This window comes from Protomyctophum parallelum (assembly GCF_964188405.1).
Source record: "Protomyctophum parallelum genome assembly, chromosome: 23".
NCBI lineage: Eukaryota > Metazoa > Chordata > Actinopteri > Myctophiformes > Myctophidae > Protomyctophum > Protomyctophum parallelum.
Window position 1 is genome coordinate 15,573,282 of NC_139715.1, and position 18,479 is coordinate 15,591,760.

Sequence of the window (18,479 nt, forward strand, 5' to 3'; positions counted from 1 at the left end):
CAGGAGCCTATCTCCTGTTTCTGTAGCCATGGGGCCCATAGGGCAGGAGCCTATCTCCTGTTTCTGTAGCCATGGGGCCCATAGGGCAGGAGCCTATCTCCTGTTTCTGTAGTGTGAGGCAGCTTGATGTACAAGTACACCCCCTGGACGTGACGTGTCGCAGAGACTTATCCCCAATCCAACCCTTGTTGCTGAGAAGATAAGAGTTATTTAAAAAATCACACCAGTGTGAACCGAGTGGTGCAACTCCCGTCTATTGGTTCTCTGTATCGTTCCAATTTGTATCGTCCAATTTCTTCTCTGTATCGTTCCAATCCCTTTTCAAGAAATTAAACATTTTGTATGTCTCCATGACGTAAATTCTTTACAGATATTTGTGTACAAATGCATTTATGAATATCAAAAATCTTCCAAATGGTCCTTTTCTTTCTTTCTTTTCTTTTAATTCAAATATTCATTCATATGCCACACGTCAATCCAAGGAGCTGCACATACCTTATTCAATTAAATTCAATTAGCCTTTATTGTCTCAGAGGAGAAATTTGTCTTGGGCACCAAGAGACAGTATTATACATTACATACATATATACATACACACAGTTCATAGTACATAAACACTTTGGAATGCTGTTGATCCATCTCTGCTAGTCTTTAAAGCAAACTACAAACAAATACTCTTATGCAAAACGTATACGTAGTTTAATTTACAGTTGGCTACATGTTTGAGTAGATCTGCAGACGGGTTGGTATAGTTGTAATATATATAACGTATGCATATACTATGTGTACTGTGTGTATGTACTGCATGTAATTTTGTATTTAAGCACATCTATTTTAATGTATTACTGGTATTTTTGTGTTTACATTTAATGTCTGATTCTTCAAATTAGTTCTCGATAAGCATTTTGGCTTTTAATTTCTCCTGCACAATATTAATATGTGTGTAATTGTTTCCACCAGGCCAAAGGCATGGGGAGAGAGTTTTGCACTCCGTCCGTGTGTGTGTGTGTGTGTGTGTGTGTGTGTGTGTGTGTGTTTGTGTCTGTCCGTCCGTCCGTCTGTCTGTCTGTCCATCTGTTAAAGGTATATTCAGTGATTTCACTTAATTCAAATATCACTTATTTTTTGGTTTTGTTGTGATAATCCTCCCTACTATAGAGTGTGCTGGCCATATAAGGAGTTCCTCCCTGTCCCCAGTTAACCCCTGGGGGTCAAAAAACCTTAGGTTTCGTTTTTTACTCTCTATCCTGATTGGACGAAAGGCTGGGTCCCACAGCCAAAAACGAAACCTAAGGTTTTTTGATTGAAATCACTGAATATACCTTTAACAGCTAATCTCCGGCACCGTTTACCTGGTCGATGCCACATTTTGCACACACACACTCCCTGGATGCCAACGATGAACCTCTGCTCCAAAATTTCCAGAACGACCTGTTATAGCGCCACCAGGAGGCCGACTTTTGAAAAACGTACTCCTCCAGATTCTGTCCAAAAATCCCGCAAATCGTTACACACTATCTCTATAGTCATGTGTTCAAGACGGATCTGTCCGATATTTCAGATTCCATCGTAATTGGCTAACATTGGCTTTCAAAGTTTGCAGGATTGGCCCGTTTTGAACAGAAAGCCTCAAATCATGAACGGAGCGTGCAATTTACGTGAAATCTTTCACTGACTTTCCTACTAGGCTGAGGAATATATCCCACCCTTTTCACATTGGCCTGTTATAGCGCCACCAACAGGTGGATTTTTTGCAAAACAAGCATTTTCGGAACAAAATGCCTCAAATCATCCAATTGCCATCCAAGGCGTAAGAAGAAATGTCACCCTTTTCACATTGGCCTATTATAGTGCCACCAGGAGGCCACAACCTGACCTGCCCTGGTGGAGACCTGTGCCCCGAGGGGCACTTTTTCTAGTTAAGTATGCTGACGACTCCATCATAGTCATCCTGCTTGATGATGATGAAGTTAGTCATGGCCAAGTTGTTGAGGATTTTCTCTCCTGGTGTGGGGATGCCTTCCTCCAATTGAATGTCGCAAAAACCAAGGAGATGTGTGTTGACTTCAGGAGATCCCCCCCCAGTGTTGTCCATGGTGAGCAAGTTGACCTGGGCACCACTTACAAATATTTGGGCACTACATTTGACAGCAAGCTGAAATTTGATGTGAACTGTCAAATGCTGTGTAAGAAAGGTCAATAACGCCTCTTTTGCTTGAGGAAGCTTGCCAAATTTCAGGTTGATAAATCTTCAATGAAACTGTTCTACAGTGCTTTCCTTGAGTCAGTTATCTCCTTCTCCATAATTTGGTATGGAACCAAAAGGACAAAAACCACCTCAGTAGGATTGTGAGAACTGAGAGGTGCTTAAGAAAGCCAAGTCCATTTGTATGGACAACTCTCATCCCCTCAGCTCTGAATACAGGCTGCTCCCTTCTGGCCTCCGCCATAAAGGTCCCAGGGGCCACTAGTAACAGATATAAGTTATCCTTCTGGCCTCCGCCTAAAGGTCCCAGGGGCCACTAGTAACAGATATAAGTTATCCTTCTGGCCTCCGCCTAAAGGTCCCAGGGGCCACTAGTAACAGATATAAGTTATCCTTCTGGCCTCCGCCTAAAGGTCCCAGGGGCCTCTAGTAACAGATATAAGTTATCCTTCTGGCCTCCGCCTAAAGGTCCCAGGGGCCACTAGTAACAGATATAAGTTATCCTTCTGGCCTCCGCCTAAAGGTCCCAGGGGCCACTAGTAACAGATATAAGTTATCCTTCTGGCCTCCACCTAAAGGTCCCAGGGGCCACTAGTAACAGATATAAGTTATCCTTCTGGCCTCCGCCTAAAGGTCCCAGGGGCCTCTAGTAACAGATATAAGTTATCCTTCTGGCCTCCACCTAAAGGTCCCCGGGGCCACTAGTAACAGATATAAGTTATCCTTCTGGCCTCCGCCTAAAGGTCCCAGGGGCCACTAGTAACAGATATAAGTTATCCTTCTGGCCTCCACCTAAAGGTCCCCGGGGCCACTAGTAACAGATATAAGTTATCCTTCTGGCCTCCGCCTAAAGGTCCCAGGGGCCTCTAGTAACAGATATAAGTTATCCTTCTGGCCTCCACCTAAAGGTCCCAGGGGCCTCTAGTAACAGATATAAGTTATCCTTCTGGCCTCCGCCTAAAGGTCCCAGGGGCCTCTAGTAACAGATATAAGTTATCCTTCTGGCCTCCGCCTAAAGGTCCCAGGGGCCACTAGTAACAGATATAAGTTATCCTTCTGGCCTCCGCCTAAAGGTCCCAGGGGCCACTAGTAACAGATATAAGTTATCCTTCTGGCCTCCGCCTAAAGGTCCCAGGGGCCTCTAGTAACAGATATAAGTTATCCTTCTGGCCTCCGCCTAAAGGTCCCAGGGGCCACTAGTAACAGATATAAGTTATCCTTCTGGCCTCCGCCTAAAGGTCCCCGGGGCCACTAGTAACAGATATAAGTTATCCTTCTGGCCTCCACCTAAAGGTCCCAGGGGGCACTAGTAACAGATATAAGTTATCCTTCTGGCTTCCGCATAAAGGTCCCAGGGGCTACTAGTAACAGATACAAGTTATCCTTCTGGCCTCCGCCTAAAGGTCCCAGGGGCCACTAGTAACAGATATAAGTTATCCTTCTGGCTTCCGCCTAAAGGTCCCAGGGGCCACTAGTAACAGATATAAGTTATCCTTCTGGCCTCCGCATAAAGGTCTCAGGGGCCACTAGTAATAGATATAAATTGGCCTTCCTGTATCTATCCAGGCCTTAAATGCTGATATGAGGAGGAGGTAACTTTGTCGCTTCTTGTATGTATTAATATACAACTGTTCTTGCAATGTGTTATAAATTCCAATGCCACACTAATACCATGAACTGCCATCCTGTTTTATTGTTTTCATGTGTACCATGTGCCTTTACTGTATTTTATGTGATTCATGTTGTCTGCCTGTTATGATGCTTTGCTGTATACCATATTGCCCCTCAGAGACAAACAAATAAATTAACATGAACATGAACATGAACATGATTCTCTTATGACTGAGGGTTCCTGGCTTGCATTGGACTGCACATCCTTCTAATAGCCTACATTACGAATTTGGGGGCCTCCTCAACATGAACATGTTTGAGAAATTAGCCTAATTAGCCTAAAATGTAAAGCACCATTGCGCCTCAATGGGTATCCTAGGTAAGTATACAATATTCTGAAAGTGTGTGTGTGTGTGTGTGTGTGTGTGTGTGTGTGTGTGTGTGTGTGTGTGTGTGTGCGCGTGTGCGTGTGCGTGTGCGTGTGCGTGTGCGTGCGTGCGTGCGTGCATAGACAATGTATGAACTGCAAAATAAGCAAGATGCACAACGACATATTCGAGGGGCTGATACCATTTTATTCAACGTGTGAAACAAGGCATACAGCCAGGAGACACTCGGGATCTCCTCCCCTTCAGAGGTCCATGATGCGTCGGATGGAACCGACCCGGGGGCTCATGCCACCCCAGTCACCGGGCCTCATGTAGTACATCCTGCCCCTGTAGTGATCACTTGACGCAGAAACAAAAAACGCAGTTTAAAACAAGCATGTTTATTCATAATGGACAGAGGAAGGAGGTATATGAAGACTTCTAGTTGTCGGTGATTCTCCGTACGGAGCCGACCCTTGGGCTCACGGCTCCCCAGTCACTGAACCGGCGGTACTCGCCGGGCCTCAGGTAGTAGTGTTTGCCCCTGTAGTTGGGCTGCTCGTACATCAGCCAGTGGCCGTCCACCACGCTGCAGGAGTTGATGTCGGACATGCGGAAGCGCTCCTGCACGTTGGGGCTGTCGTCGCTCACCTCTTGCATCTGGCCGCTCAGGTCTGGGCGCTCGTACAGCCTCATCTTGTAGGAGCCATGGTGCTGCAGGAGGAGAAGATGTCAAACTCACTACATGTGACTCCGAAAAGGATAGAAGCTAGACAGTAGAAAAGAATATATTGTCTGGACGAAGGAAACCACCTAACTCCAAAATGTTCATTTTTCATGCTCTCAATTAAGTTAAATAATTTTAAACATCTGCATTACTTAATCACCATTTGCCTGTTATAACTCCTAATGGTATACCGTCCAACATCAATACAGCAAGGAATTGTGGACAAAATCTTATCCAATGATAACAAAATATTCTTTAGTTTTGGGTCTGAGAGGCTAAATCTCATCAAATGGTGGCCCGTGGCTCAAATGCCGAATAGATAATGGACCTTGATGTGAAAAGGGTTGAAAACCACTGTTCTAAAGGTTAGAAATGATAATTGGTACACTGTAAAGTACTCCGTGAGCAGAGCTGCATAATATAGGTGTTACATTTACCAATGTGCAAGTGTAGCCCCCAGCCAAGACCCAGCCCGCAAGAGCCCTGCCAATCGGGCTCAGCCCTATTGGCACGGTAGGTTGCGCGTTGGTATGGCGAGTGGGAGCCCCGGGTTCAATCCCCGCTTCCGCATAAACAAGCATTCACACTTTGACAGTAGACCATAAATATTGTCAATGGGCTCTATGCATATGGCATACAGAATAATACTTCCTACTTTGGGGCCCCTTCCCTACTTTACCGTGTTACCACTCTGTTCCATTTAGTGTACAGTAGTTCTCTTTTTAATTTCAACGACCCCATCACACTGAGAGCACAAATGGAACCAAATGGAATCCTCAACTCTGTTTGAACAGAATAGAACAGAGCCTTAATTAGTATCATCGGTAACACCTGTGAGAAGGAAGCAGGGAAGGGACCCAAGTTCTTAGCAAAATGGCATATGTTGTGCATAGAGAGCGTATTGAATGCACTTCAATTAAATGTTGAGAGGCCGCCTCAAAGACTTACCACTGGTATCGTACGGCAGGATCGGATAGAACCCTCAACGCCGGCATGATGGTTGTCGGGGTATTCGCCTCTCCTGAGGAAGCACTGGCTGCCTTGGTAGTTCTGCCTCTCATATACCATGAAGCAGCCACTCTCAACCCTGATGGAGTTGCAGCGGTTGAAGAAGGTGAGCAGTTCGGCACAGTCACTCATGCACTCATGCTGTCCGCCAAGGAAATTTCTGTCCTCGTAGAAGATTATCTGTGAAAGGATAATTTGCGTCAACCTTGGTTACACATTGCTATGTGGTTTGAATATCATTTCGGTTTCATTCGAGAGATTGTTATAGTGTATTGATTGTTTAATATAACTACTGTTATATACATAAGTGGTTCTCAACCAGTAGTCCGGGGACCACCAGTGATCCTTGAGGGGGTTCCAGGTGGTCCCCCCGCTAAATGATGGAGAGTTGGTAACCAAATGAACCCTTATATGTAGATATATTTAACTCTTGAGAGCATAACCATTAATGGACCCTTGGTATACATTTTACACTCAAGAGTAAAATTATTGTTAAACATCAGCATTACTTAATTTACAGGATGTCTAGAATGTAGAAGAATTTTAATGAAAAACGTGTGCCTGTTAAGTGTTATCTCTCCTATATGGTACCACATAAATACAGCATGGAATTGTGGACAGAGGCTAAATCTCGTCAAATGGTGATCCGTGGCTCAAATGCCGAATAATAAATAATGGACCTTAATATGAAAAAAGTTTAAAACCACTGATTTACAGCATTTAACGATGGCTATCAAACATACCTTCCCCATTGTTACAGACAGTTGTCGCTTCCCAGGTGATGCTGGATGGATACTGGATGCATGCTCTCCATGTCTCTCTCTTTTATATAAAAAGCTGCTGTGTGATGTGATTGCGCAGCATAAAGTAGCCTATTGTCATTCAAATGGGTTCTATCAACAGATAGGGACACCAAGCAGCTATGCTTCACGGTGTGATGTGTCACTGTTTTTGTTCATCACGAGTGATCAAAACACCATACTGACCCAGGTGGTCAACGCTTACATATGCAGCATCAGCAAAACAACATGGCAGCAATGTGCGTGTTGTTTGCAATAACAAACAAAAAGCATTCCCTGGCTTGAACCCATATTCCTTTATGCACTTTTATATGTTCCTCACGTTGAGCAATTGAGCATTTATACCACTGAAACTCGGTGGGTAAAGTATAAAGTAAATATTCCTTGTTTTGAGTTGTTACGTACTAAGAGTTGTTGGTACAGACTCCAGAAGTTTTTCATTTGTTATAGAAGACGCATTGAAGAATGAAGATTGAAGATTTTATTAACAGCTTGTAGAATGGGTACAGTTAAACGAAAGTGTACAGGTCAATACACACACACACACACACACACACACACACACACACACACACACACACACACACACACACACACACACACACACACACACACACACACACAACATCTTTATTTGCATTCACATTTAACAAGAAATTCTTTAACACAAACAATAGTGGATGCGCAAACTTGGAAAACTGCTTCAGGATACAGATCACGGGTACAGACAGCATCGCCTTCTCCATATATGGCGACTGCCAATTATTACAGACACTGAACAGAATTTTGCCGGCATGCCTGCAATCTGCAGGCCCCTCACGACTGATTTATGGACATTACTGAGGCTTCCAAATATAAACACAAGTAGTTTACATTTGTAGCCAAGCTATATAATAGCATCCTTAAGACGCTGGTACTTAAGCACCCTGGAAAGGAATGCCTCTTCCAGACTGTGGTCAAATGTACATGCCACTTCAAAAATGGTCACTTCTCTACTGTCCTCATCAACAACAACAATATCTGGTGTATTAGCTGTGACATCTGAAAAGGCATAATTTTCATTATTGTGCATGAACAAAGCTAAATTGTTTTTGCTTTGATAACTTTAAAATGTCCAAACAGGTTGGAGTCATATACAAGACCCTACATGGTCTGTGCCCGCCCCCTCCCACTCGAGGAGACTGCGAAGTGCTGCACCGGCAAACAACATTCGGCCAAAATGTCCTCTCAGTACAGGGTTGTGTAGCATGGAATGGCCTTACTCTGCGTATAAAGGATTGTGCTACATTTCCATCTTTTACATTTAATCTGAAAAAATGGTTGCTTGAAAACCAAAGCTGCAACCATTTATGATTATTTTAGGTGTATTTCTTTTTTTTTATGCTGTGTTCCCTATGTAATGTTATGTAAATGTATTCCACTGTTTGCCTGTCTGTTTTCCGTTTTGTGTTTCTTGTGAGGACTGCGGATGAAAATTAGCAACTGTGCTATATTTACGTCCATTAATATGTCCTGTCCAAATAAACAAATAAAGTAATATGGCAGTTGAAACACGTCAGTTCTTATACATTTTGGCAGATGATAAAACATATGAACTCATGTCCTTAGCTAATAGGTCAACAATTCTGTCGTGCCTAGCAATGTATATTCCCTTATAGCAGCCATTAATGTGACAGTGTTTCTGTAACTGGAGTGTGGTCATGGTGCAGACAATGAGGAGGAAATGTGTTACCACAGAGAGATATTGAGTCTGGTTGGAAGGACCTGTAATCTGGCTTTGACTGTAAAGGTGACAATATATCCTGCATAATTCTTGAATATTGTATGAGATACGGTGTGGTCTGCATCGGGAAGGCAAGCTAGCTTCCCCTGTAGTTTTAAACCAGTCCAGTGTTGTTGTTGTTTTTGCTGTGCATTGACTGGTGATAATGGTACTACTGTATACTTTACTTACTTACTGCCCTTTATGCCGGCTGGCATGTAGGGCAGCAACAAAGGATCTCCACTTCAGTCTGTCCTGGGCCAGCGTCTTTATAGATCCCCAGGTGTGATGCAGGGTCTTCAACTCTCCCTCCACTGTCCTACGCCAGGTGTTCTTGGGTCGGCCTCTTTTGCGTTTGCCCTCTGGTGTCCAGTGAAGTGCAGTTTTGGTGATGTTGTCTTGTTCTCTACGTATTACGTGCCCAATCCATTTCCACCGCCTTCTCATAAGCATGGTATCCATGTTTTCTTGTTTACACAGATCAAGAAGGTGTTGGTTGGAGATGGTTTTGGTGGTTTTAATGATATGATGATGGTGATAATGGTGTTCTGTATCAATTACAGTACCCCTTACTGAGATCAAACAGTTGGTAATAATGTCCTCAGAAACTGCTACAGATTCAGAGTCAGGTCGAAACCCAGCACATATATACTCCAGTTCTCACACAGAGGTCATTGAGGTCAGGCCAATCTGACGACACCCCAAACCCAGTAGCATGTGAGTCCATTTTAAGGTTGAGCTTTCTTCTGAACCCCAAGTAACTTGGCTCGCCCTCTGCTACCAGTGGCACTTTGCGCCGTTTCATATCTAGAAACAGAGAAGATCTAGCAAGTTCCCTGACAGTCGTGTCATCACCGTTTAACATGTTTATCAAGTGAGCCAGCCTTGTGGCGTTATATCCACTCCACGTTCGGCACGCCAAACCCACCGTCCTGTTTGGACTGGAAAATAATGTCTCTGGTGGTGTGGGTGTTAAAGGTTTTATGACATTCATTTTCATTTCTTTTTCTTTTTCTTTTTTCTTTTAGGTTTTATGACCTCAATTACACCCAAAAAACCTGAACTTTGAACATTCAGTGGATTTTCTGTGGTCTGAAGTTTTCTTTGGGGTTTTTTGGGCCTTTTGAGCTACAATGAAAACAGGCAACAGAGTGAAACAGTGACATCTGCTGGCAAATCCCATTGACATATATGGGATTTGCAGTAAGTGATGTCACTTGTATGTACATAACATCCGAGTTTACAGCTAGGCTGAACCTGATTGATGCTTCACCACTACCACTGCTGATGAAGTTGGAGGCTGACTAGAGTACAACACCTCTTCTCCAACGTTCATCTAGCATGTAAAACACTAGTTCACTTTGTGAGGAAGACGTTTGGGCTTAAAGGGATTGTGACATTTCCACGTATACCTAATAGTCTATATTGATCAGGAAATCAAATCATGTCATAGATATACATCTGTAACAAACATCTGACCACCATAATCACTAGTAGGATAACGAAGGTCCACATTATGAAGAGGTCTTGATAAAGGTCCTTATAACACAATCAATACAAATCAATATCATAATGCTGCAGAGGTGCAGGCCTTGTGTGTGTTCAAATTAACCTTTTGTTAAAATGTGGATTTTCATGGCATTGATTCCCCTCCCTGCACCGTGTGTGTGTGTGTGTGTGTGTGTGTGTGTGTGTGTGTGTGTGTGTGTGTGTGTGTGTGTGTGTGTGTGTGTGTGTGTGCGTGCGTGCGTGCGAGCGCGCGTGCAGACAATGTATGAACTGCAAAAATAAGCAAGATGCACAACGACATATACGAGGGGCTGATACCATTTTATTCAACGTGTGAAACAAGGCATACAGGAGACACTTGATGAGGATCTCCTCCCCTTCAGAGGTCCATGATGCGTCGGATGGAACCGACCCGGGGGCTCATGCCACCCCAGTCGCTGTACCTGCGGTACTCGCCGGGCTTCATGTAGTAGTTCCTGCCCCTGTAGTTGGGCTGCTCGTACATCATCCAGTGGCCGTCCATCACGTTGCAGGAGTTGAAGTCGGACATGCGGAAGCGGTCCATCACGTTGGGGCAGTCGTCGTTCAGCTCCATCATCTGGCCGCTCAGGTCGTTGTTGCCGTACAGTCTCATGTTGAAGTTGCCCCGGTGCTGCAGGCGGAGGCAAGCCAAGACAAAAGCGTGCAGGTTATAAACCATAGAGCAGGAGTGGGCAACTTTGGTGATCCAGAGGGCTAGCCTGGTTAATAAACCAGACCGAAGTCTGGTTTATTAACAAGACTACCAGAGGGCCACTATATATTTCCACACTCACTACTGTCTCCCTTTTTTTCCGTAATTAATGCCCTACTTTGTCATTCTTTCTATGACACAAAAGTAGCAAAAATAGCTGATCTACAAGCTCAAAACGTGTCACATTGCAACGCTTTTTGAGCTTGTACTGTAGATCCTATATTCCGCTATTAGTGTAGATGTTCATCGTACTATTACACAAACTTTAAATTCCCATTGTCAATGAATGGAGAATTAACGTAATGATATACGATGAAGAGCGCCCCTCACTTCACACGGGTGTGAATTATTTTTCGTTATTTCAAATGCATTTAGTTTACTTATGTTAACTTTATGAACTTAAATACAAATACATTGGACATAAAAAAGCTACTATAATATGGACTGAAGTAATTAGTTTGCATGTTTTGAATTGTAACAGGAATTGTAAATCAATAATATATCATTATTCCAATACCTGCAGGCCACATTAATTGGAGGTGGGGGCCGTATGTGTCCCCGGCCCCGGGCCGCATTAAGTGAAGGTGGGGGCCGTATGTGGCCCCCGGCATGAACTAGAGCTTGTACATTAAATGCAGTGGCTGCTGTTTCTCTGCTGTGTGGTATGTGTTATGCCCCTGGCACACCAGGGATACCAGGTTGAAAGTAATTAACCCATTTAGACCTGAGGCTGATTAAAGAAAATGGCTTCTATGTCAGTGGTTCTCAACCTTTCCATGTCAAGGACGCCCGGAATGATCTGTATTTGGCCGCGTGCCACAGAGTGCCACGCTATGAGCTTGTAGATCTGCTATTTTTCAATGGCTAAAGTAAACCAAAAGGGGTTCCTGTTCAGATATTTTGGGGGATACAGAATTTGCCTGTATTGGGACTGATATAGTAAAAGGGTATTTATAACTTTTTCGTATATATTGCAATAGTAATGTGCTGTGGTTGTCACAAAATCCCAAGGCACCACTGGACTTTTCACAGTTTTGTGAACCACTGTTCTATAGAAACCTGCAATTCAACAACTGACAATTGTTCTCTATTACTAGTCAGTGTACTTTGTGGATACAATACACATTTTGTTCTAGTTCTCCCTGGGCTTTGTGGAGCCTCGTTTCTCTGCAGCATTTCCTTGTTGATTCTGTTGTCAGATGAAAACATTGCATCTCTAAAGTCAATGTCTCAAGAACCCAAACGAAAACAACGTATCGTCCAGTTGTTCATGTTGCATCACATGTCTTTCAACACAAATGTTGATATGTGTAACCGCCCAGATTCAAATATGGGAAACCAAGCATCTACAACTCCAAAGGGGAATCCACACTTGGCTTAGGAAGAAATCAGACTTTCAGGATTGAGGTAAAATAGCTTTTTGAACTTCGCACACAAAGCCAATTCCCTCGCTCAGTTACGAAACATTCATAAAATCCAAGCTCGTGTGGATCGAGGTACTGTGTGGTCCCAACCGTTCCTTACCATGGGGATCATGCGGCAGGACCTAGCGCAGTCGTTCATGCCCATCATGCGCATATAGTCGGGGTACTCGCCCCTCTTCATGAAGTACTGGTGGCCCATGTAGTTGGCTTTGTCGTAGATCATGAAGCAGCCGCTCTCAACCCTGATGGAGTGGCAGCGGTTGAAGTAGGAGTGCAGGTCGGAGCAGTCACTCATGCTCTCATGGTGACGGCCGCTGAAGTTCTTGTCCTCGTAGAAGATGATCTAAGGACAGAGGATTTTACATACAGCAAAGTAGGGTTTAAGAAGTGGTTAAGCATCACCCACAGAGGCCTGTATGAGGATTGAGGAATAGGGCCTACAGTATACAGGTGAAGCAGTATTTGGCAGAATACATCAGATGTCAGACAAGTTTAGTCAACTGTGAGTTACATTTTTACTAGTTTGGCTTTAAAACACATCCATCTGGGCCATGAAATGTATTCGCAAATATAACATTTCCCTCGGTTAGTGTACAAAGTGAACATGTACCTTGCCCATGGTTGCTGTTGCTGTGTTGCTTTCCTTGGTGTCACTATACCTGGACGAAGTATACTTATATACGTTGGAGCTTTGCAAAGTTGTGATGCCAGCCGTTGTCATTCAAATAAGCAGGTAGGTGAGTCAGCACAGTGGTCACCGGTATCTTCTCTTTTGGACAATAGTTGTCACACAAATGTCATGAAACCTCAGTCAGAGTAGGCAATATCGATGGTAGAACGTAACTTGTGTAACTAATAATATTCATTGTGTGAATAATGAATAATGTGAATAATGGTTGCCAAATCCAAATCTGCCATAATCGGTATTTATTGAACATGATGTTTCATTTGCTCAACTCACAGCTCTGAACATGTTGTCAGTATCAGAGGTTGTCCTATATGTGCAGACAAAGGGGTAATCTCTCCTGTCTAGTAAAGCTTTGTTTATGAACCTTTCTGGTTGAGGGCTCTGCCCACTGTGCAAATTTTGTGCTACGTTGATTGTTGACTATTGAAAGTGAACCACTGTCATATAAGGCCTACCATAGTGATATGTCTATGAGATAGATTCTAGTTAGCCCCAGTATGTTCCCTCAGCACTACGCTCATTCTGTAGCTCCGAGAGGAGGTCACACCTACGGCACCTCCCACTGCGGTTCAGAAACGGCGCATGTTTCCACAAGGAACGCTTCCCTCCCTCCCACAAAGGTTTTACACTAATTCAAATTTAGGAGCGGCCAAGAAAATCCAAGTTTAAACGGTTAAACGAGCGTTTAAATCGGTTGTTTAGTCAGCCGCTTCCATGTTTATCAAGGAAGTCGTGCGTGTGCGCGTGCATGTCGAGTGAACTGAAGTCAGTTGGAAAATGTAATTACATATTCGACCAGGGGAGGCGCCGGGGAGACGCTAAAGCTTTTCAACTTCCTTGAAAAACATGCTAAACAACCGATTTAAACGCTCGTTTAACCGTTTAAACTTGGAATTTCTTGGCCATTCCTAAGTTTAAATTAGTTTAGCACGCTAGTAGCCCTTCACTTTTTGGATTCATTGTGCAGAAAAGGGTAAGAAGTATTCCTTGTGGAAACATGCGCCGTTTCTGGGAGCTGCCGTGGGTGTGACCTCATCTCCGAACTACAGAATGAGCGTAGAGACTGAGGGAACATATTGGGGCTATTCTAGTGTGATCAAAGCAGCAGTGTAGCGAGCAACACAACTGATGTGCGCAATGTTTCCCCTCACAGCTGCCAAAGAAGTTGCTCTGAGCATCACTGTGTACATACTTACCACTTCACCACTTTTCAACCTACCTTCATATAATTGGTCCTCACTAATGATAAAATACCACGATTTCTCTCTACTCGGTCTGTATCTCATAGGAGGGCTGTGGGCAGTTCAGAAACCCGTCCACCAGTGACATCATCGAATGGGAATCCAAGCTAATAGAAACTGCAGGCTTTCTATTCCTGAAAAGTTGCAATGCGAAAATTGAAGCCATCGTTCCCACGATAATAAAAATCTAAATATTCTTCCAAAAGAATCTTGTTAAAAAAAAAGTCTGCCTAATGATGATGTCAGTGGTGGACGGGATTCTGAACTGTCCACAGCCCTCCTATGAGACACAGACCGAGTAGAAAATAATTATTTTATCATGAACATTAGTGAGGACCAATTATATGAAGATGAAAGATTGAAAAGTGGTGAAGTGGTCCTTTAAGGCCATTCAACCACACATCTCAATCTCACGAACACGCGTGCGCAGTTGCACACGCACACGCACACACACACACACACACACACACACACACACACACGCTCACACACATAAAAGTCAGAAAACAGGGACCATTTGGGAGAATCGTTCTTTTTTTGTTGTCGTCGTTTTTATTAAGTTGCGAGGTTGAACGGTTGTTTCTCTAAAAGTCTGTGATGCGGCGGAAGGAGCCGGTGGTGGCGCAGGTGGCGCCCCAGTCGTTGAACTTGCGGTACTCGCCGGGCCTCATGAAGTACTGGCGTCCGCGGTAGTTGGGGTGCTCGTACATGGTCCAGTAGCCCTCCATGACGTTGACGGAGAAGATGTCGCGGCTGTGGAAGCGCTCCTGCACGGAGTCGCAGTCGTCGCTGAACTCCATCATCTGTCCCTGGAAGTCGGTGCGCTCGTAGATCCTCATGCGGTAGGGCCCTCCGCTAGTCTGCATTGGACAAGAGGTGTACAGTATAAGATAGTGGTTCTCAGACTTTCATGGCAAGGACCCCGAAATTTAGGACGCATTTAGGCCACCAACCCCCGTTTGAAAAATATATGCCAAGGACCCCCATAAGAGAAGATCTGTACGGCATTCCTATCTCTGGGACCCCACATTTAGGGATATTGTAGAATCACTGAGTTGAAGACCCATGAGGGTCCATTTGGTTCCTATCTCTAATCTAGCTAGGGACCCCCTGGAACTCCCTCAAGTACCCCTAGGGGTCCCCGGACCCCACTTTGAGAACCAGTGGTATAAGACACCACAGGAGGCACATAACTTAGGCTTTTCTAAGTAGCCTATAGGCCTACTGTGTAACTTGCCAGTGGCAGTGATTTTTTTATTAGTTAGTTAGTTTTCTATTTATTAAGCCACGGAATCTCACTAGATGTAGTTTTTCATCTTTCGGATCCCAATCTACACCGCAAAGTTGTCAATGTAACTCTGAGAGTGCAAAGAAATTACCAAAAATGAAAATAATGGAACCAAAAATCAAATCAAATAATCAATAAACAATGTAACCAAATTGAACCCTCAGAAATACAGACCAGGTCCATTTGGTGGTGACCCTGTGGAAACTTCAACCAGGCTTAAAGACCAGTCCACACCTATGATTCGCGACTCAACTCCTTGCAACTTGCAACCATTATCCAAAATGGCAAATATATGCCTTTTTATCTCAATGCACTCTGTGATGAATACATATTTTTCAGAAAAGCCTTTTTTTTTTTAGATTCGGCCTCAGGTCTAAATGGGTTAAATGAATACTGATGTTTTGACACTGTACAGGGCTCCATTTTCGTCATCGCTAAACCCCTTATCTTCTTTGCCTTTTTTACTATTTTGAAAAACATTTTTTAATAGTTCAACTAGCCAATCTACATTGACAGACATGTTGTGAGCTCGTAGACTGGCCATTTTAACTATTCAAAAATGTGTTGCAAAATAGTAAAAAAGGCAAAGAAGTTTAGGGATAAGGGGTTTAGCGGTGATGAAAATGGAGCCCAATTTGTGTTGAAGGATTTCCTCACAGCCCCGCTATACTCACGTAGGAGAAGGTACGGCAGGATCGGATAGTGTCATTGTAGCCCATCCAGCGCTGGTACTCGGGGTACTCTCCCCTGGTCAGGACGTACTGGTAGCCGGTGTAGTTGGTTCTCTCGTACAGCACCCAGCAGCCGCTCTCCACCCGGATGGAGTTGCAGCGGCTGAAATGGGGGTGCATGTCCGGGCAGTCCTGGTCACACTCATAGGAGCGGCCCTGGAAGTTCTTCTCCTCGTAGAAAGTGATCTGAATATGGGAACAGATTTAAGGAGATCAAATGTCTGTCGCTGTAAAAATCCTCCTGAACTCGAGAGTTGTACAACAGTACAAGTGTAACCAAAACGAGTTACAAATGGATAAAGGAACACTGACTCGAGCCGTCCTGAATGCAATTTCCAAACTGACGTTTGTAAACAAACAAAAAATACATCCTTTTATTGAGTGCATTCTCGTTTAGACTCTTTTTAGATCCTATTTAAAGCTCCACAGTGGGAAAAGCTTTAGCAATGGAACATTGATTTAGTTATACAAGATGAATACAGGGTGCATATAGTGCAATCAACTTGACTCTAGCTGATTTCCGCAATGACATTTTAATCTTGATATGAAGGTAACTTTGAAGTTAAGTATGCTTTATATAATAAATATTTTGCTCTCCAACCCTATGCAATGGCCTTCAATAGTCACCCCCCCACCCCCCCCCCCAAAAAAAAAACTAAATTATATAATGTACAGTTCCAAAACAAGTTATTTCCCTTCTTACCTTACTCATCCTGAACAGATAACTGAAGCGGTATCTGCAACAGAGCGATGGCAGCCTCTTTTATAAACCTCCAATCAAAGGTTGTTGGATTAGATGTTTTGTTATTGTAATGAGCAGGGATTTGAGGCTTTGGACACCCTGCCAAGGACTTGATCCTGTCCATACAGATAAAAACCCTGATTCATCAATGCAAATGGCCTAGCCTGGCACATTACTGTCCCTCCCCTGTCTTTTGATACCGTATGTCGGCCACCAGGAGACATTTTATTCACTAATCCACAATGTAAGGGATACTGTACATGTTTGGGGAGTGGAATGTTTCACAGGTCATCACAACTTACACACTTTGTAGTCCCTTGAAATGAGAGTTTGACTGTAGACTACAAGAGGTAAAATAAAGATGTAAACTGGAATGTAGAGCTGTATGTCTACCTATGCAGAGTTCCATCATGTTCAAACAAGTAAATATTTTAAACAGGGCAAAATATGAAAATCTTCAGAATGGTGGGTGTGGAAACTGGGGAAGACTAAAGAACACGAATAAAGCATGTTGTTTTGGAATGCAATTTCAATGTAAAGCAGGCTTCGTTCTCACCAAGGCCACTTGAAGAAAATCACACTCAGGTTTTGCAAAAATTGCAGCAAGGGGTTCCCATATTGGCAAATTTGCTGTATGGTATCATTATACGTGCATGCTGCAGCGTGCATGTGCATGCATGTCTTAAGTACAACTTTGTGTGTGTGGTAAAGGGTGCATTTATGTAGCGCTTTTATCCAAAGCGCTTTACATAGATGTGTGCATTACATTCACCCATTCATACACACATTCACACACCGATGGCGGACGAAACCATGCAAGGCACCAACCTGCACATCAGGAACAATTAGGGGTTCAGCATCTTGCTCAAGGTCAACAGTCCGTCAGGCATTAGTCCGACAACACGTACACGTGCCATTGTGTGGCAGGTTAAAACTAACCCATGGCTCCCGACATGCGTGACACGTTAAAACTAGCCCATGGCTCCCGACATGCGTGACAGGTTAAAACTAACCCGTGGCAGGTTAAAACTAACCTCACAGTTTTCCCATCCGGCCATTCTACCGGCCACTCTACCCCAGAGCCACTGCCACCCCATCTGTGTGTGTGTGCCACCTGTGTTCCCATGTGTCTTTATACGTGGAACACGTGTTCTCGCGCATTTGTGCGGTGTCTTTTAAAGTGCTGCATCATGTGTGAGTGCTGTGCTCTGACCCCCGTTTGTGTTTTAATTTGTTGCAGGTTTGTGGTGCAATCAACTGAAGGTGTTTGTGCCCATGGATACGGACCTCAATTTTGAGGTCCGGGCTTACGCACGTGACGTCATGAACCGAACGTCCGTCCACCTCCATTAAAGTGCTGCAATTCCTCATTTTGCCAGTAGGTAGTGGCATCTTCAACGTTGGATAGCCTTACTGGGGACTTGGTACCCACGGGTCAGTCACGGAAGATTTCAATTGGATGGCCAGCCATTCATTGGTCAGACTTGGTTTTGGATAAGTAGGCCTATATTATTGAGTGGTCCAAGGAACAGCAATGTCCATCCTAACCTATGTGACTATGTCCTAAGTAACCTATGTGACTATGTTTAGAGTACCAGTAGGGGCACAAGTGGCGCTGTTGTGCCAGAAACAGAGAGAGAG

General features: G+C 43.9%; 2 protein-coding genes across 2 annotated transcripts; both read right to left on the minus strand.

Annotated features, from left to right (window-relative positions):
* Positions 1-4,626: 4,626 nt before the first annotated feature.
* Positions 4,627-6,672, minus strand: LOC310853916 (gamma-crystallin M2-like; the record flags this gene model as incomplete). The annotated part of the gene is made up of 3 exons (XM_083758388.1): positions 4,627-4,899; positions 5,861-6,100; positions 6,664-6,672. 3 exons carry the CDS (start codon positions 6,670-6,672, stop codon positions 4,627-4,629), a joined length of 522 nt encoding a protein of 173 aa, XP_083614514.1.
* Positions 6,673-10,370: 3,698 nt separating this feature from the next.
* Positions 10,371-16,808, minus strand: LOC310853917 (gamma-crystallin M2-like; the record flags this gene model as incomplete). Its single annotated transcript, XM_083758389.1, has 5 exons — positions 10,371-10,643; positions 12,249-12,491; positions 14,665-14,937; positions 16,040-16,282; positions 16,800-16,808. 5 exons carry the CDS (start codon positions 16,806-16,808, stop codon positions 10,371-10,373), a joined length of 1,041 nt encoding a protein of 346 aa, XP_083614515.1.
* Positions 16,809-18,479: the final 1,671 nt, after the last annotated feature.